Here is a 21,242-nt window from a genome sequence, read left to right as displayed (position 1 = left end):
CTTGCCACTCAGTGTAGAGTCACCTATAGACAAAAGGAAGAGGAAGGAATGAAGGAAAGAAAGACAGAAGAAAGAAGTAAGAGAGGAAAGGGCAGGCATCCAAGAGCAGCACTACATTAAGTGAGTAGATGGTGAGCGGCCCCACCAACCACGCATGAAAAACTTGGTTGCCTTTATGAACTGCTAAATTTTCCTCTCATCATTATCATCATCATCATCCAATCCTGTGTTGCCCCATGAGGACCATAGGAGCCCAGGGCTAGGCAAGTTCATCCTGACATTGAAGATGAGAGTGAGTGACCAGCCGCACTCATTCCTGAGTGCCATTACATGAGCAATAAACCCCAATCACCCGTTGGATATAAACATGCACTGGCTAAACCTGATTGGAGCTTCCGACTAACCACCAGGCACCATACCCGGTAATTTGGTTATATGTCTACCACCCATCATAGTAAATGGTTTCCTGGTGTTCAGGAAACTATTTGGCTTGTCACTTAGTGTAGAGTACCGTATAGACAGAAGGAAGAGGAGAGAATAAAGGAAAGACAGAAGAGGAAGGAAGGAAAGAAGGAAGGAAAAGAGGAAAGGGCAGGCACCCGAGAGCAGCACTACATTGAGTGAGTGGGTGGTGGGTACCCCTGAATAAACCATTTCCATTCCTTTGATTTGATTGTAAGTATCCTACCAGCATCTGACACAGAATAAGTGATGATTATAATTTTCATCATAAGCCTACATTCCACTGAAATTTTGAGTACAAAGATTCAGAAGCAGGGCAGAGGAATTAGAAAAGTAAGAGAACTATCAGTAGAATGTCAAGTGAAAAGCCTGGATTGCCATTCACCTGTCACTGAAACAGTAAGTATTTTTGTCTCCTCTCCATAGGCATTATTCTTTTATGTCCTCTGTTCCATTAAATTATTCTCGTCTTGTTGGGTAGAAGTCATTGATACCCCTTTTCTTTTCCATCTGCACACATGATTTATCCAGCCATGTTTTTCCTTCATAAGTTCTTTTGCTTCCTCAACTGCCATACATCCATTACCATTTTACCACACATTCTTATACCATATCTGAGGATCTTCAAATCAATCATATTCAGTGGCTGTTACCTTTTCACCACCTATTGATATTCATTGTCTCTTTGTAACCAGAATATCTACAAAACAATCCACCGCCACCACCACCCATTGTGATGTGCATAAACATATGGGCACCACAGCCATTCACAGTCCTTAGGCAAGCAGCTTTCTTCAGAAACTGCCCTTCCCAGATGGACATGAGTTCACCTTGTGTTGATGATTATAGGGTTTAATTGCCTGCTGACAAAGTTTGTATATGAATGATATCACAGTTCTTGATGTAAATGTGTCGAGCACTTGTGAAATCCTTACAAAGAACTGGCACATCTGAGAAACAGTACCAGATTATTGTTATCAGTTATTATTATTATTATTATTATTATTATGGTATTATTATTATTATTATCTTTCTCTCACTGCATCATTGACGAGAATGGGGGAATGAATTGGTGACAGTTACCATATGTTTTTTTTTCCTCTTTTAGTACTCTTTAGGTTATATTTTTGTATATCTTCTTTTCTGAATGAATTTGCATAGCACATCTACTTATCTTTTGTGTCATGTAAACTATTCTGATACTGACACAGTTTTTCAGAGTACTGTGCAAAAAAGATTTGCCATCAGTTTGCAGAAATGAGAATATGTACCAATGTTTGAAATTGGTTACAGTGTCTCTGTAATTGTGCACAGGTGTGGATCTCAGTAACAGTGATGCAGTGTGGAAAAATCTGACCGAGGAAGAGCGACAGGAGTTTCAAGATCTTATTAAGACTGGCAATTTTCAAGATTTGATTCCCCCATGGACCCCGTGGTGGGAACAGGAGGTACCACAAGTACAGGAGGTTGCCACCTCTGGATCTTCCACTCCGACATATGCCCTTAGCTGCCCAGCTATTTTAGATGTTCCTCTCCTTAGTGACATACAGGTAATGATGTGCTGTTACAAATCTGCTCTTTTTATTTATTACTGTAATCAGTCCTTGAAGTTAGGAATATGCTCTGAAATAGCAACTTTTTTTCATATAATTTCTGATTTAAATTAGGGGAGCTTGCAGTGCATTAATATAGGCAGACTTCTTTAAGTTGCTATGGACTTAGAAACCAAAGAGACTGTAAAAACAAAGGCATCATATAATCAGACATTATTATACTTTATGTGTGGTAAAGAGATGCAATATCTCTTTTATATTGCTGGACTGCATTCTGTGAAGAGTAGCCTTAACACAGGAGTTAATGGCAGATCTGTTTATACTCACCAGTGATCCTTCCTTCCATGATTGTGTGTGTGTGTATTTATCTATTTGTATTTACCTATTTGTAGTATACAGGAATTGAGCAATGCTCGTGTTGTCCTGTCTCCATGTCCACATGTATCTAGTCTACTTACACACACATGAATGTTTTTTGCCTGCACCACTTCATTGTCTAGGTCATTACAAATATTTATGTACAGTATTTACCTAATATACCTAATTGTGATATACCCGAAATGTACTGTGCTCGTGGGTTCCCGTTGCTATTTCTCAGTAAGTCAAATTTAGCTTTAAACTCATTTAAGTTTTTAGACTGGACGATCTCTTTGTCCAGGCTATTCCACAGGTCTATACTTCTATAAGGAAAACTATATTTCTTGATATCCATCAAGCAGCTTGACTTCTTCAATTTCATTCCGTGTCCTCTTGTTGCTCTCTTATCCCATACAAACAGGTCTTCTCGATCAATTTTATCTACTCCTATCATGGTCCTGAACACTGCAATCATGTCTCCCCTCTTTCTCCTTTCCTCTAAGGAAGGCAAATCCAGCCTTTCCAACCTCTCTCTGTATGACAGATATGCCAGACTGGGGACCATCCTGGTTGCTGTTCTTTGTATTCTCTCAATCTTGTTTATATCTTTCTTTTTGTGTGGGGACCACACTACCGCTGCATATTCTAACCTGGGGCGGATCATGGCCACTATCAACTTTTTTATCGTCTCCTCATCCATACAATGAAATGTTACTCTTATGTTAGTCAAGAGTTTATACATCTCTCTAACTATCTTGTTAATATGGTTTTCAGGTGACAAATTATCTTGGACCAGCACTCCCAAATCTTTCTCTTCTCTCATTTTTGTGATTAATTCATTACCCAACAAGTAATTCAGTGGTACTTTTACCCATTTCCAATATTTTACATTTCTTTATGTTAAATTTCATTTCCCTCATCTGGCTCCAGTCATGTATCCTATCCAGATCCTCCTGCAGCATTTTACAATCCTCCTCAACCTTTACCTTCCTCAAGATCTTTACATCATCAGCAAACAGACTTGCATAACTGTTCACTCCATCTACCACATCATTTACGTAAATCAGGAACTTTATTGGTGCCAACACCGAGCCTTGAGGGAATCCACTTGTTACTTCCCTCGATCCAGACATCCTGTCCTTTATTACCGTCCTCATTTGTCTGTCTTTCAAAAAGTCTCTCATCCATTCCAGGCATTTCCCCTTCAGTCCTCCTATATACTCTAGTTTCCACATTAGTCTCTTATGAGGTACCTTGTCGAAGGCCTTCTCTAAGTCTAAGTACACACAATCCACCCAACCATCTCCCTCCTGTATCACGTCAATCGCTCTTGCATAAAAGCTCGACAAGTTGGAAACACATGACCTTCCACTTCTGAATCCAAACTGACATTAACCCAAAATATACATCTCTTCTAGATATTTTATCCATCTGTCTTTCAGGATTCTCTCACACAATTTTGCGACCATGCTGGTTAGAGACACTGGTCTATAATTCAGGGGTTCTTCCCTGTTTCCTCCCTTATAAATTGGTACCACATTTCCCCTCTTTCATTCTTGTGGCACTTTCCCCTCCTCCAGAGAACACACAATTATACTGTGAATTTTATCCGCCAGTTGTTCTCTGCATTCCTTCAGTACCCAATTAGAAATTCCATCAGGTCCTGGGGCTTTCCTTACATCTTGAGTTCCCAGTAATTTATACACTTCCTGTACCTCCACTTTTATATCTTTTATCACCGGCACATTTCTGATCACTACCTCCCCTTCCTTAAACACCTTTTCTTTAGTGAAAACCGATTGGAAACATTTGTTCATTATTTCAGCTTGCATTGGTGCATCTTTATAGACCTCTCCCTTTACCTTCAGTTTGGTGATTCCTTCCTTTTGTTTCAGTTTGCCATTAACAAATCTATAAAACAGTTTGGGTTCATTCTTGCATTTGTCTATTATACCTTTTTCAAAATTCCTTTCTTCTTCTCTCCTTATTCTTGTGTATTCATTTCTAGTTCTTTTATATTCTTCCTTTGTTCTGTTATTACCTCACTTTCTCCAGTTGTTCCACGCCTTATCTCTCTCTTTTTTTTGCTGTCATACACCTTCTATTAAACCACTCCTTTTTCCTGATTTCTTTCCCCCTTACTCTTGGTACAAATTTTTCCACTTCCAAATTATAGAGGTCTAGAAAGATATCCCACTTCCTCTGTATCTCTCGTTTCTCTGAATTTTCTCCAATTATATTTTTGAAAAATTTTCTCAATCCTGTAAAATTTGCGTTCCCAAAGTTGTATCTTCCCTGCCTATAAAGCTCGTCTCTAGGCTCGACGTTCCCTATTATCATCTGGAACTCAGTGACCACATGATCACTTTTTCCTATAGGACGGAAATATTTCAACGATTCTATTGCATCGGGTTCTTTGGTAAACAGTAAATCTAACCTTGCTGGTGTGTCCTCACCTTCGGAACCATGTCTCTTCTTTGACCCATTGCGTCATCACATTGTTCATTATTATATTTAATAATATAGTGCCCCACGAATCTTCGCTGTCTCCTGAGTCCCATTCCCCCCAGTTCACCTCTTTACAATTAAAGTCACCCACCAAAATTATATTGTTGCTCTTCTCAATTATTTTTTGTAAATAACTAGCCATATCTGACAACATCTCCTGGTATTCATCATCATTCCATGCTCTTGTCTTAGGGGGAACATACACTACCGCCGTATCTCTCTTACCATTCTCTCCAGTTTCTAATTTCATATATATCACTTCAGCTCTGCCTTCTCCTATTTCCACAGTATTTACATTTATGTTGTTCTTCACTGCTATCATCACTCCTCCTCCCGTTTTTTCTTTTCTGTCTCTTCTCCACAGTTTGTATTTACCATCTCCCATATGAACATCAATATCTTCGCTTAACTTGGTCTCTACAAAGCACATAACATCAAGTTCATGTTCCCTCAAGAAATCGTTAATTTCAGGCCTTGCCAATATTAAACCATTAACATTAGTATATACCACCTTCAAATTATTTTTGATGTTTTTTATACCCTCTTCTCCCCTTCTCTCCATCGGTACCACTACCTCAATTACTGATCTTTCATAGCCATCCCCCTTAGTTTCCTTCACGTCTATTTCCTCACATACCAATTCTCTACTTTCATATCCATCACTCTCCAAAAAAAAGTTTTACATTCTTCTTCTGTCCTCTTATCATTTTTTCCCTTGTTCCTTCAGTGATCTTAAAACTTCTCTTTCTTCTTCATTCAAATCTTTTCTTATTATAATATATTCCATCCCTACCTCTTTACTTAGTTTCCAGGTCACTTTAAGTATATCATGTACTACATTTTCTGATGACAACTTGACTCTCATTGGTCTTGTTTTCCCTTTCTTATAAGGCCCTATCCTCCATGCTTCCTCAATTTCTTTTTCCCACTTGTCTCCTTCGGGATCAATCTTGCCAAATATTATTCTCACCAGGTTTGTGTCTCTCTCGAGTCTCACGGATCTAACCTTTTCTTCCTCCTCCCTGTTTCCAAATACTGTATTACCACACATCTGTTCCTTCAGTTTCTCTCACTATTTTCTCTTTTTTCTTCAGTATTTTCATTACATTTTCTTCCATTTATTTCTTGTTCATTTCCCTTTCTTCCTGAATGATTTCCCTTAAGCTGACCACTTCTTTCTGTTCTTCTACATGTGCCCACTTTGCCTTATGCTCTTCTAATACACAACTCACCTTCTCCGTTTTATTACCACTCTCTCCTAGTTTTCTCCTCAGTTCGATATTTTCTCGCTTCAAATTCCTGATCTCCTCGTTCACCGTCTCATTGGACTGGATCAGACTCTGTATAGTAGTCTCGGTATTTTCAGACATGTCCTTTAACACAGAATTATTCACTTTCTTTTCAAGTTCACTAATCATCATAATCAATGTTTTAACCAAATCCATGACATTAGTTATCATCATCATCGTCATCTGGACCTCCTTTCCCACCCAAGGGCAGGGTGAGGAGTAGCAATGTCCAGACAGCCCAAAATTGCCCAGTCCAATGGGCCACACTTCCATTCACTCATCATTCAAGCCCCCTGAATCCTGGCTCTATCAGATACACCAAAAACATTCACCACGTTCTGTAGCTTCACATATCTTATCCGACAAAGTCAATCCAGACGCTGCCATGTTAAAAAGGGGTGCCAAAATCCCTGATCATGCATATCTTCTCACAAAATTCATCCAGCCAGCTTGATCTCCTGTCAGTTTCCTAGCTTCACCAACTTCCAAACCTCTCTTCCTCACACATTCATCCACAAAATCTCTCCACCTTCTCCTTGGCCTACCTCGCCTCCTCCCTCCTTCAAATTCGCTCAGATATACCTTTTTCACCACTCTATTGTTATCCATTCTCTCCACATGACCATACCATCTCAGTACACTCTCTTCAATTTTGGTGTCCACCGAGTTCCTCACTTTGCATCTTTCACGAATCACATTATTTCGTATTCTATCCACCCTCTGTACTCCACATACATTCCTCAGCAGTCCCATCTCCACTGCTCTTACTCTTGACTTTTCATTTTCATGCCACATCATAGTCTCACATCCATATGTTAAAGTTGGCACTAACACTCCTTCATGTAAGCCTCATGCAGCTGCAACACTCAAGCCTCTGTTTCTTACCAAGGCCTTCATTGCACCAGCTACTTTTCTTCCTTGTGTCACTCTACTTTCCACTTCTTATGCACATTTTCCTCTCTTTTCTATCACTGTACCCAGGTATTAGAACTCTCTCACCAATGCCAGTCTCTCTCCATTCACTGTTACATTGCACTGGGAGTCACCTTCTCTCTCAGTAACCATAACTTTACTCTTTTCTACATTTACTCTCACGGCACGACACTCACAGACATCAGCAAAACTCTGCAGTAGCCTACCAAATTCTTGTCCGGTACTTGCAAGCAGTACTGCATCATCAGCATATAACAAATTTGAGATTTTCCATCCATCACCATTCGTTACCAATGCCATCCCTCTCTCCATTACTTGTGTTTTCAATTCTCTCATCACCCCATCCATATATACATTTAACAACAATGGGGAAATCACACAACCTTGTCGCACACCCACACTGATTGTGAACCATTCACTTAGATGCCCATTAACCATTACACATGCATCACTACCATCATAAAAACTTGACAGCACCTAACAGCTTACCCTGTACATCGTACATGCGCAAAACTTTCCACAATCCTTGTCTGTCCACTTTGTCATATGCTTTTTCCAGATCCTTGAATGCCATATTCACCTTATGGTCCTTCTCACAAGCCTTCTCTACTATCTGTCTCACTGCAAATATTTGGTCCACACATCCTCTGCCACTCCTAAAGCCACCCTGTTCATCACTCACTAGGACTTATGATATCTCTCTTACTTTCTCAATAATAATTCTTCCATATACCTTCCCTACCACACTCAGTAAGCTTATGCCATGATAATTCATGCACTCACTTCGTTCACCTTTATTTTTGTACAGGGGTACAATCACAGCCTTTTTTCACTCTGCAGGCACAGTTTCACTCATCCATGCTTTCTTACATATCCCCAACAAGCACTTCATTCCATTCTTTCCACTACATTTAAGCATCTGCGTACCCCTCATCAACCCCAGCTGCTTTCCCATCTTTCAGCCGCTTCACAGCATTCTTCACCTGGGCGAGTGTCACGTCTCCTGGCACTGCATTCCTTCTCTGCAGACCCCCAAAACCAATCATGTTTACAGCTGCTCTGCTTTCTCTATCTCTATTCATCAGGCTTTCAAAATATTCTTTCCATCTGGCCCTTACTCCATCTCCATGGGTTAATAATCTACCACCTGCATCCTTCACACCATCCCATTTCTTACCGCTTTCACTTCTACATTTCCGCACCTCTTTCCAGAATAACTTTCTATTTTCAGAGTAGTTCGCATTCATTTTTCTTCCTAGATCCTCCTTTACCTCCTTCTTTTTCCTCTTCACTAGTCTCTTTACGTGCTTCTTGCTCTCAACATGTTCAGTTCTTATTTCAACTGAACCCCTATCCTGTAACCACTTTAGCCACGTCTTCCTCTTTTCCTCCACCACTCTCTTTACCTCCTCATCCCACCATGCCGTACCTTTCTTCTTTGTTGTTATTCTTGCCACACCACATACCGCTTTAGCATTCCTAACTAAGCAATCCTTAAATGCATTCCACAGTCTGTCCAGATCCATTAAATTCCAATTCAGTAATTCTAACTCGTCCTCTACTTTGGTCCTGTATTCATCTGCCATTTCTTTGATCCTCAGCTTCTCAACTTTCAGTCTTTCTCCCTGATTGCTTCTCTCTCTCCTGATCCACCTCACTCCTTTCAGCTTGATCTTGCATAGCACAATCATATGATCTGACAGACCTCCACATCGTCCTCTCACAGCCCTCGTATCAGCAACTATTCCCATCATCGACCTCTCTACGAACACGTAATCAATCAGGCTTTTTTTCAACACGATCCCCGTTCCCTCTATACCATATATATTTATGTGCATCTCTGTGTTTGAAATACGAGTTACAAATGCACAACCTCCTCTCCTGACACATATCCTTTAGTCTTTTCCCATTATAATTTTCTCCTGGTACTCCATAGCAACCCATTATGTCATCCTCAGGACCAGTGCCTACTCTTCCATTCATATCCCCCATCACAATCACTTTATAGCTCCTGGGCATTTCTTCCACTACTTCACCCAGCTCATCCCAAATCCTGTCTTTCTCTCTCTCACTCCTGTCCTCACATGGTGTATATGCTACAATCACTGCCACTTTCACCTTCTCAAACAGCATTCACGTATTACTATCAAATCCAGGAAATTCGAGTCCCTCAGTGTTTACATTATCAGCCATGTTTGATTGGTTACTGTGCCAAAAACAGCTGTTACCGATACCGAAAATACTAAACATTCATGGAAACTCTCTGCCAATAGATCTTTACATTTTTGGTAGACTATATTAACTTACAGTATTTTAAACTTAAAACAAGACCATAGGAGACAGGACAAGCATAATTCCTGAAAACTGCTTAAGGTTTGCAGTGGTGGCTGCGATACGTCCGTTTGCTTTGGCTGACAGTGTGTGTGTGTGTGTGTGTGTGTGTGTGTGTGTGTGTGTGTGTGTGTGTTCTTCCCTAATTGTATCTTTACCGGAATGAATCAAGCTCGTACTATCCCATGTATTAAAGAATTTTTATCATACTTATCCTTAAATTTATGAATAGTTTTGGCATAAAATGATCCACAGGTATACATGGCGAATGATGAGAAGGGTGGGTGGTGAACTGAATGAAAGGAAGGCAATGATTGATTATGTGTGTGTGGATGAAAGGATGCGAAGTTTTGTAATGGATGCAAGAGTTTATAGAGGTTGGGGGAGTGGACTCTCTGACCACTACTTGGTGGTGGCCAGAATCAAGGTCCAATTAGAGTGGAGAAATAGAAGAAGGGAAAGACGAGAGGAAGGAGTAGTTGCAAGGAGAGTGGAAAGGTTACAAGAGGATGAGAAAAAGGCAGAGTATAAGAGAGAAGTGGAGGAACGATTGGGCAAATATGAATTGGAGCAGATGGGAGACGTGGAAGGTGTGTGTAGCATATTTACAGAAGAAATATGTGCAGCATGTGATGTGGTGTGTGGAAGGAAGAGAAGACGGAGGGGGGTGCAAGGAACAGCGTGGTGGACTGAAGAGGTGAGACAGGCTGTGGCACAAAAGAAGAAAGCATACAATGAATGGATGAGAAATAGGGGCGTGGAAGAAGTTGAGAGGCGGAAGAGAGAGTTATATGTAGAAAGAAAGAGAGAGGTGAAAAGATTAGTAAGAGAGAGTAAGAAGAGAGTGGATGAGGAATTTGGAAGAAATTTGAGTGTAAAGTGGAGGGACTGTAAGAAAATGTTCTGGAAAGAGGTGAAAAGAGTAAGACAGGGTGGAAGTGAAGTTAGCAGGGGAGTGAAAGATAAAAATGGTAGATTACTAGTGGAGAAGGGAGAAAAAGTGAGCAGATGGAGAGAACACTTTAAGGAATTGTTGAACGTAGAGGATGGAAGTAATGCGAGTATAAGTGGCTGGGGAATGGCTGGGAGAAGGAGGGAGGTGAGAAGACAGGAGGAAATCAGTAGGATAGAAGTTGTGGAAGCAATGAAGAAAGTTAAATCTGGGAAAGCCCCAGGAATTGATGGAGTGTGTGGGGAAATGCTGAAGCATGGGGGAGAGATAGTAGTAGAATGGATGTGGAAGATGTGCAGATTAGCCTGGGAGGAAGGTAGTCCCGGAGGATTGGAAGTCAGGTATAATTATTCCCTTGTACAAAGGAAAAAGGGAAAAAGAAGTGTGTGGTAATCATAGGGGCATTTGTCTTCTTAGTATAATAGGAAAAGTGTATGGCAGGATACTTATTGACAGAGTTAGAGAAAGAACAGAGAAATTAGTCGGAGAAGAACAGGGAGGCTTTAGGAAGGGAAGAGGTTGTGTAGATCAGATATTCATTCTTAGATCTTTAGTGGAAAAGTTTCTAGAGAAGGGAAAGAAGTTGTATGCGGCTTTCATGGATTTGGAGAAAGCATATGACAGGGTGGATAGACAGGGATTGTGGAAAGTGTTAAGAATATATGGAGTAGATGGGAAGTTGTTGAATGCTGTGAAGAGTATGTACGATAGTGCGAAGGCTGCAGTGCGTGTGGATGGCGAACTAAGTGAATTTTTCTCTTTGGAAGTTGGGTTGAAACAGGGATGTTTCATGTCTCCGTGGTTATTCAATCTGTATATGGATGGAGTAATAAAAGAGGTACAAGGTAGGGTAGTGGATGTTGGGTGGCCCTGGTGAGAGAGGATAGTGTTTGGAAACTCCCTGTACTGTTGTTTGCAGATGATACTGTGTTGTTGAGTGAAGACGAAGGGGAGCTGCAAGGCTTGGTGGATGAGTTTGGGAGAGTGTGTAAGAAACGGAATCTGAAGGTGAATGTAGGGAAGAGTAAAGTGATGGTCTTTGAGAGAGGTGAAGTCAGTGAATGTACAGCGAGGTTGGATGGTGAGGAATTGGAAAATGTGAGTACATTTAAGTACTTGGGTAGTGTGATGAGTAAGGATGGAGGTTTGGAGGGTGAAGTGCTTGAAAGGGTACAGCAGGGAAGAAAGGTTGCTGGTTCTTTGAAAGCAGTGATAAGAAACAGGGAAGTGAGCATGGAAGTGAAAAAGTTACTACATGACAGTATTGTGATACCAACTCTAACGTATGGAAGTGAAGCTTGGACGTTGTTGGAAGGACACAAGTCAAGAGTGAGAGCAGTGGAAATGAGTTATTTAAGAGGAGCCTGTGGAGTCACATGGAGAGATAGGCTGACGAATGAGGATATAAAGGAGCATTGTGGTGTTGATGTGGATGTGATAGGGAGCATTATGAGGAACACACTGAGGTGGTTTGGCCATGTGGAGAGGATGGAGGGTGAAAGACTGACGAAGAGAGTGTATGTGAGTGAGGTGGAGGGGGAAAGAGGGAGGGGGAGGCCGAAGATGAGATGGAGGGATGGGGTGGAGAGGTATATGAGAGAGGGGGGTGTGAGTTGGGAGCAGGGGAGTGAAATGGCGGGGGACAGGGCGACTTGGAGGCGATTTGTTTGTGGCCACCCCAAACGGGATTGAGGCGTCTGGCAATAGATAGATAGATAGATAGATTTTGGCACACACTGTTTCATTCGGTAGTGCATTCCACTGATGAATTGCCTTATTTGGGAAAATGAATTTCCTTACATTTTTATCACCTCTCTTTCTATGTAGCGTTTTGTAGTGTCCTCTTGCTGATGCTTCCCCGTAGGTTATATATTCATTTATGTCTATTTTCTCATTCCCTGAGATGCATTTATGTAGCATAATCATGTCTCGTCTTTTCCTTGTCTTCTTTAGTGTTGGTAGATACAGTTTTTCTAGTCTTTCTTTATAGCTTAGATCCCTTAAGCTTGGTACACATCTTGTAGCTGCCCTTTGTACTCTTTCAGTCTTATTTATGTGTTTTTTGAGATGAGGATTCCAGACTACTGATGCATACTCCAGGGTTAGTCTGATGAATGATGTTATGATCTTTCTCAGCATGTCTTCATGTATATATGTGAATGCTGTTCTCATATTAGCAAGCAGTGTATACTGTACATGTTACGTACTTTCTCACTGATGTGCCCAGCAGGAGATAGTCTGTTATTGATGATCACTCCTAGGTCCTTCTCCCTTTCTGATATGTGTAAGGTTGAACTTCCTAACTTATAATCCTTATCTGGTCTTTTTTCACTTTTACCAAACTTAATTACATGACACTTGTTCACATTAAATTCCATTTGCCATTTATTGCTCCATTCATGAAGTTTATTTAATTCTTGTAGCTCTCTGCAAGAATGTGTGTTAGTAATTTTCCTTTGTATTTTTGCATCATCAGCAAACATATTTAGATAGTCTCCATTTCCAGTGTTACTGTCTGCATCATTTATATACAGTATACTAAAAACATAATTGGTGCCAGCACTGAGCCATGTGGAACTCCAATGGTTACTTCCCTCCATGATGAGTAATTTCACCCTTGTACACATGGAGAGTAATGAGGAGGATGGATGATTAACTTGTTGCATGAAAGGCAATGATAGACTATGCTGCCTTCATGGACTTGGAGAAAGCTTATGACAGAATAGATAAGCAAGGTATGTGGAAGGTATTAAGAATATATGGAGTGGAGGGGAAATTGTTGAGTGCTGTGAAGAGTATGTACAAGGGAGCTAGGGCTACGGTGCGAGTGGATGGTGAGCTGAGTGAGTTCTTTGATCTCAGTGTGGGACTGAAACAGGGTTGTGTGATGTCTCCATGGCTGTTTAATATATACATGGATGGGGTTGTAAAGGAGGTGCAAGGTAGGGCAGTGGATGTGGGGGTGGCTCTAATGAATGAGGGTGAGATTTGGAAGATTCCAGTGCTGCTGTTTGCTGATGATACAGTATTGGTGAGTGAAGATGAATGGGAGTTGCAAGGTTTGGTGAATGAATTTGGGACAGTGTGTAGGAGGAGGAAGCTGAAAGTTAATGTAAACAAAAGTAAAGTTATGGTGTCTGAGAGGAATGAAGTCACAGAGTGTACAGTGAGGTTGGATGGTGAGGATATGGAGAATGTGAGTGCATTCAAGTACGGGTAGTGTGATGAGTAAGGATGGAACTTTGGGGGATGAAATGCGGGAAAGGGTACAGCAGGGAAGGAAGGTTGTTGGTTCACTGAAAGCAGTGATGAGAAATAGGGAGGAGAGTATGGAAGTTAAGAAGTCACTGTACGATAGTATTGTGATCCCTACCCTGACGTATGGAAGCAAGGCGTGGATCTTGCAAGAGGGGAACAAGTCAAGAGTGAGAGTAGTAGAAATGAGTTACTTGAGAGGAGCATGTGGAGTGACATGGAGGGGCAGGTTGACAAATGAAGAAGTGAAGGAACGTTGTGGGGTGGATGTGGATGTGGTTGAGAAGATTAGGAGAAATACACTGAGGTGGTTTGGACATGTGAAGAGAATGGAGAGTGAAAGACTGACTAAGAGGGTGTATGTAGGTGAGGTGGAGGGAGGGAGAGGGAGGGGTAGACCGAGGATGAGGTGGAGGGATGGAGTTGAGAGGTATATGAGGGAGGGGGGGGGTGTTGGGGGGAGGGTAGTCAAATGGTGGGTGACAGAGCGACTTGGAGGCGTTTTTTCTGTGGCCACCCTTTGTGGGATTAGGGCGTCGGGCTATAGATAGATAGATAGACTCTTCTCATTTCCTTTTTTCTGAGAAAATCCGGCATCCAACAGTACAGGTTGCCTTGGATTCCTCCTTGATGGTACAGTTTCCATAAAAGTCCTTGGTGTGGTACTCTGTCAAATGCTTTCTTGAAATCTAAATAGGTACTGTCCATCCATCCTTCTCTTCTGTAATGTTTTAGTAACTCTATTTTAGTAGCTTAATAGATTAGTAACACCTGATTTTCCCTTTCTAAAACCGAACTGTCCTTCTGTTATCATACTATGTTCTTCTAGATGGTTTACCCACACTTTTCTTATCAGTTTTTGTAGTATCTTACTTAAACACTGGTTTTTTGTAGTATCTTACTTAAACACTGGTCAGTGATACTGGTCAGTAGTTGAGTGGATTCAGTCTATTCACTTTCCCGAATAGGGGAACAATGTTTGCTCTCTTAAAAATATCAGTTAGTTTACCTTGACGTAAAAATTCCTTGAATATTAAATATAATGGTCTGCTTAACTCTTCTGCAAATTCATGTAGCACCCAACCTGAAATTTCGTCAGGACCATGTGCTTTTCCTTTGTCTAATTTACGTAACTCTCCCCGTACTTCTTTTTCTGAAATTTGTATATCTGGTAATATGTGTGGGCACGCATGTTCCATATCATCTCTTTCAAAATTATTTTCTTCTGTAAAAACTGATTGGAAGTTTTTATTTAGTGCATCACAAATATCCATCTCTTGTGAATAGATGATTTCCTCGTCTGTAATGGACTGTATTTTATCTTTAACTTTGGTTTTGCTTCTGATGTAGCAGTAAAATAGCTTAGGTTGATCACCACTTTTATTTATAACTGTCTTTGAGCTTCTCGCCTTATCCTTGTATAATCATTTCTTGCCTGTTTATAGTTGTTATATGCTCTTTCACTTAAGCGTCTTCTGTATCTATTCCACAGAAAATCTCTTTTTTTCTTTTGATTTTTTTACATTTTGTGTTAAGCCATTTCTTTATTTTCATTTCTGTTTCTTTGTGCTGAGGGATGTACTTTTGGACTCCTATTTCATAAAAATCACAGAATTTTCTTTATATATAATTTGAATCTTGTCCTCTAAGTGCCTTTTCATAATCTATTTCTAAGAAGTACTTTTTTAGGTCATGGTAGTTGCCCTTTTTGTAGTTTAGACTCTTTTTGTAACTCTCATTACTGATAACTATGTCATATGTAATCCTGAAGATGCAGTTTAATACTGCATGGTAACTTTTGCCGAATGGAGGGTGATACATTATATTGTTAATATAATTTTCTTGCCTGCCAGGTATAAGTACTGATGGATCAAGTCCTCTTTTTCTGGTGTTTTCCTTTACATGCTGTGTTAGGGAAGACTCCTGCACAGGATCCAGAAACTTTTGATCCCTACAGCTTTCATGGCTTCTGACATCTAGAGTATTCCACTTTATATTTGTATTGAAATCTTCAGTTAGTATTAATCTTTTAGATTCCTCTTCCATTCTCTGTAGAAATGTTCTTAAACCTGAATTGTACTTTCTGCCAGGTCTTCATATTTCCCTCTTTCCCAAGTGTTTGTTTTGGGTGGCATGTATAAATTTGCCATAATTACTTTCCCTTCACACAATTACTGTGGTGGATGGGGATCCCCATCATCCACTCATAGAGATGCCATATGATCTCTACACTGAGTCACAAGGCAAATGGTTTCTGGTACCTGGGAAACAATTTACTATGCTAGGTGGTAACCATGTAACCGGGGTTTTTGGCAGGGTTAAGTGTCCCCCAGATTCTCCTGTCCAAAATCACTTAATAATGGCAGTTGTTTCAGGGAGCCTCGGAGGGCCCAATACAGTACCTGCCCACGGCCCCAACCAAGTGGGCAGATGTTCATGGCCATGTGAAATGTGAGAGATGTGTATGAGGAGAGCAAGAGGGTGGAAATGGTGAATGTGTTCAAGAGCGCGAGATATGCCTTGATGGCATTTTGTGAAATGAAGATGAAAAGGTTTGAAGTGGAGGAGTGGGAGGGTGTGAAATGTGTAAGATCGGGCATGAATGTGCGAGGAGGATGCAAGGAAGGAGTTGCTATATTAATAAATGAGGTGTGGCAGAGTGGAATGAGAGACTACAAATGTGTCAGCTCAAGGTGTGTTCAAGTTTGAGAAGGTGAAAGTGGAGGTGATTGTAGCACATGCAACGTGTGAGGCCAGGAGTGAGAGAGAGAAAGACAGGTTTTGGGATGAGCTGGATGAAGTAGTAGGAGAAATGCCCAGGAGTTATAAAGTGATCTTAATGGGTGATATGAATGGAAGAGTAGGCAATGGTCTTGATAACATACTGGGTTGTAATGGAGTACCAGGAGAAAATGATAATGGGAAGCGACTAAAGGATATCTGTCAGGAGAGGAGGTTGTGCATTGGTAACTCATATTTCAAACACAAAGATGCACATAAATATACGTGATATAGAGGGAATGGGGATTGTGTTGAAAGAAGCCTGATTGACTATGTGCTTGTAGAGAGGTTGATGATGGGAATGGTTGCTGATACGAGGGCCATGAGAGGATGATGTAGAGGTGTGTCAGATCATATGATTGTGGTATGCAAGATCAAGCTGAGAGGAGTGAGGTGGATCAGGAGAGAGAGAAGCAGTCAGGGAGAAAGACTGAAAGTTGAGAAGCTGAGGATCAAAGATATGGCAGATGATTATAGGACCAAAGTAGGGGAGGAGTTAAAATCAGTGAATTGGAATGAAATGGATCTGGACAGCCTGTGGAATGAATATAGAGATCGCTTAGTTAGGAATGCTAAAGTGGTGTGTGGCGTGGCAAGAGTAACAACAGAGAAGAAAGGTACGACATGGTGGGATGAATAGGTTGAGAGAGCAGTGGAGGAAAAGAGGAACAAGTGGCTAAAGTGGTTACATGACAGGGGTTCAGTTGACATAAGAACTGAATATATTGAGAGCAAGAAGTATTTAAAGAGACTAGTGAAGAGGAAAAAGGAGGTAAATGATGATCTAGGAAGAAAAATGAATGCAAACTAATCTGAAAATAGGAAGTTATTCTGGAAAGAGATGCGGAAATGTAGCAGTGAAAACGGAAAGAAATGTGAAGGTGTGAAGGATGTAGGTGGTAGATTATTAACCCATGGGATTGAAGTAAGGTCGTGATGGAAAGAATATTTTTAAAGCCTGATGAATGGGAAAAGAGAGAGCATAGCCACTGAAAACATGGTTGGTTTTGGGGCTGTGCAGAGAAGGAATGCAGTGCCAGAGACGTGACACTCTCACAGGTGAAAAGTGCTGTGAAGCAGCTGAAAAATGGGAATGCAGCTGGGGTTGATGAGGTGTATGCAGAGATTGTTAAGTGTGGTGGAGAGAGTGGAATGAAGTGCTTGTTGGAAGTATGTAAGAAAGCATGGATGAGTGAAACTGTGCCAGCAGAGTGTAAAAAGGCTGTGATTGTACCCCTGCACAAAAATAAAGGTGAGCGAAGTAAGTGCAAGAATTATCGTGGCATAAGCTTGTTGAGTGTGGTTGGGAAGGTATATGGAAGAATTATTATAGAGAAAATGAGAGAGTTATCAGAAGTCCTAGTGAGTGATGAACAGGGTGGCTTTAGGAGTGGCAGAGGACTTTTGGATCAAATATTTGCAGGGAGACAGCAGAGAAAGCTTGTGAGAAGGACCATAAGGTGTTCATGGCATTAATGGATCTGGAAAAAGCATATGACGAAGTGGACAGAGAAGGATTGTGGAAAATTTTGCGCATGTACGGTGTAGAGGGTAAGCTGTTAGGTGCCATCAAGAGTTTTTATGATAGTAGTGAAGCATGTGTAAGGGTTAATGGGCAGCTTAGTGAATGGTTCACGATCAGTGTGGGAGTGCAACAAGGTTGTGTGATGTCCCCATGGTTGTTCAATATATATATGGATGGGGTGATGGGAGAGGTAAAAACACGAGTAATGGAGACGGGGATGGCGTTGGTAATGAATGGTGATGGATGGAATATCTCAAATTTGTTGTATGATGATGATGCAGTACTGCTTGAAATACCGGACAAGAACTTGGTCGGCTACTGCAGAGTTTTGCTGATGTCTGTGAGTGTCGTGCTGTGAGAGTGAATGTAGAAAAGAGTAAAGTGATGCTTATTGAGGGAGAAGGTGACTCCCAGTGTGATGGTACAGTGAATGGAGAGAGCCTGGAATTGGTGAGAATGTTCAAATACCTGGGTACAGTGATAGAAAAGAGAAGAAAATGTGCATAAGAAGTGGAAAGTAGAGTGACACAAGGAAGAAAAGTAGCTGGTGCAATGAAGGCCTTGGTAAGAAGCAGAGGCTTTAGTGTTGCAGCTGCATGAGGCTTACATGAAGGAGTGTTGGTGCCAGCTTTAACATTTGGATGTGAGACTATGATGTGGCATGAAAATGAAAAGTCAAGAGTGTGAGGAAGTTGGTTGACACTAGAATCGAAGAGAGTGTACTGAGATGGTATGGTCAAATGGAAAGAATGGATAACAATAGAGTGGTGAAAAAGCTGTATCGTAGCGAATTTAAAGGAGGGAGGAGGCAAGGTAAGCCAAGGAGAAGGTGGAGAGATATGATGGATGAGTGTGTGAGGAAGAGAGGTTTGGAAGTTGGTGAGGCTAAGAAACTGACAAGAGACCGAGCTGGCTGGATGAATGTTGTGAGGAGAATTGCATGATCAGTGATTTGGCACCTCTTTTTAACGTGGCAGCATCCAGATTGACTCTATCAGATACGTTTACATGAAGCTACAGAACTTGGTGAATGTTTTTGGCGTATCCGATAGAGCCAGGATTCCGGGGACTTGAATGATGTGTGAAAGGAAGCGTGGCCCATTGGATTGGGCAGATTTGGACTGTCTGGACATTGCTACTCCTCACCCTCCCCTAGGGTGGGAAAGGAGGTCCAGATGATGATGATGATGATGATGATGATACTTTCCCTTCAGATGTGTTAATCTCCAATGCAATCAGTTCTGCCTGTGAGGGTATATCTAGTTTCATTTCTTTGACTTGTAGATTTTTCTTTGTTATAATTTTACTTCCTCCTCGTTTTCTTAAATTTTTGTATCATCTCCATATATTGTATTCCTCTAAGTTTAGGGTATCGTTTGATATATTTGGTGTTAATTTTGTTTCAGTTAGGCAGGTGATATGTGGTTCCATTTCTTTGGTAGTCTTTCATCTCTAATAATTTAGACACCATTCGATCTACATTTGAGAACATCAGCTTAATCATCTTGGTTACATACTTGCCGTAGCTTGAGTCCTCTACCTTTCTTCTTTTTATTCCCTGTTGGTTATGTACCACGTTCGTACCTGCAATCCAATTACTTTGCAAACAAAATTTACTCCTTCTGTGATCTTTCCTTGTTCTTTGTTTTTGCTTCTTCGCTCATCTCCGTTAGTATTCCCAGTTCCTCTTTAGTTAGGCATTTTTAAATCCATACTTCTTTAAAATCCTCTTTTTCTATGAGTTTGTTTGCATTTTTTAATCCATACTTTTTTCAATTCCTCTTTTTCCTCGAGTTTGTTTGCATTTTTTAGTATTTCCTCCACAGTGTTCACACTCTGCAAGGTTACTTTCAGGGGCCTTGACTTATTTCATTCATATTTCTCTAGCCTTTTGTGTTCCTCCATGTCTGTATCACAGATCTCCCCTGATACTTCCTTGAATATGGTCATTATAATTGCCATCTCCTTTTTGTCTCGAAATTTTGTGTCTTATTTCTTCTTCATTGATACCAGTGATTACTGTAGATTTGTTGATATTTGCTGAATCTTTGACCAGTTTTGGGTTGTTTTTACTCTCATCTTAAATATCAGGACCAACTTGCCTAGCCCTGGGCTCCTAAGCTCCTCATGGGGCAACATAGGATTGGATGGTGGATGGATGGATTTAATTGTTTCTTTCATTTCCTTTCCAATTCTTTTTTCTGCGACTTTGTTTGTAAGTCTTTCCATACTTTCACCATTTCAGCATACGTAGTTTCTACTTCATCTTTGCAACTTTTCATCACTTCGTTCACCTGGGCTATCTTCTCTTCAGTACAACTGCTTTGGTCTGTCATACTGCTTGCTTGCCAAATTGTCTCTTTATCATTTCTGAACTCCTTCATAATACTCTCTTGGTTGACAACTGTAGTTGCCATTTCACTAATCTTCCTTCTAAGTGAACCCACTTCAGCTGACAGCTCATCTATTGTTGTCTCTTTTTTGTTTAATTCCACTACAAATTTTTCATTTTCTTCCTTCTGCATGTGTAATTGCTTCTTAATTTCATCTCTTTCACTTTGAAAGGTTTTCTCCACTTTACTCACTTTGCTTATTTATTATATGTTTTCATTTCAACCAGTTCTGTGTAGGAATCATCATCCTGTGTGTGTGTGTGTGTGTGTGTGTTTACCTATTTGTAGTATACAGGAATTGAGCAGTGCTTGTGTTGTCCTATCTCCATATCCACATTTATCTAGTCTGCTTTTACACACATGAATGTTTTTCGCCTGCATCACCTCTTCGTCTAAGTCGTTCCAAATACTTATGTATTTACGTAATATACCTAATTGTGATATACAGGAAATGAGCTATGCTCGTGGGATCTTGTCTCTGTTTCTTAATAAGCCAAATTTAGCTTTAAACTTGTTTAAGTTTTTAGACTGGACGATCTCTTTGTCCAGGCTGTTCCACAGGTCTATACAGTAGGCTCGCACAGTGCGCGAGAGATTGGGCGGTCCACGACCTCGCATACTGGGAATACATAATCTTATGGGAATAATTACATATGGGCGGTACCCCCTCATACCTGGACATTTTTTGGCCCTTAGAGACATAATAGAGATCATATTTGTCAGACATTGTACTAAAGCTATAGCTACAATAACAAAAATATGGGCAGTCACCTTAACAACAGTAGACAACAGGCCTGATGACCTTAAATAACAGGGGTTCTGAGGCGCGGCAACACTTACAGCGCTGCACTCCTCACCGCACCTCCCACCGCACCAACGCTTCCCTCCACAGACTCCTCTTGA

General features: G+C 40.8%; 1 protein-coding gene across 2 annotated transcripts in view; it reads left to right on the top strand.

Moving 5' to 3' along the window:
- The window catches only part of LOC145404739 (zinc finger HIT domain-containing protein 2), a 79,686-nt gene that overhangs the window by 43,205 nt on the left and 15,239 nt on the right, over window positions 1-21,242 (top strand). For both annotated transcript variants that reach the window (XM_080276294.1, XM_080276293.1), the window contains exon 4: window positions 1,777-2,012. In XM_080276294.1, coding sequence (XP_080132420.1) covers window positions 1,777-2,012 — 236 coding nt within the window. The remainder of the gene's footprint in view (window positions 1-1,776; window positions 2,013-21,242) is intronic.

The sequence above is a fragment of the Coenobita brevimanus genome, chromosome 64 (assembly GCF_032717465.1).
Source record: "Coenobita brevimanus isolate Jiangsu-jjx chromosome 64, ASM3271746v2, whole genome shotgun sequence".
Lineage (NCBI taxonomy): Eukaryota > Metazoa > Arthropoda > Malacostraca > Decapoda > Coenobitidae > Coenobita > Coenobita brevimanus.
Note: the sequence above shows the minus strand (reverse complement) of the source record. Positions and strands in the feature narration are given on the sequence as shown.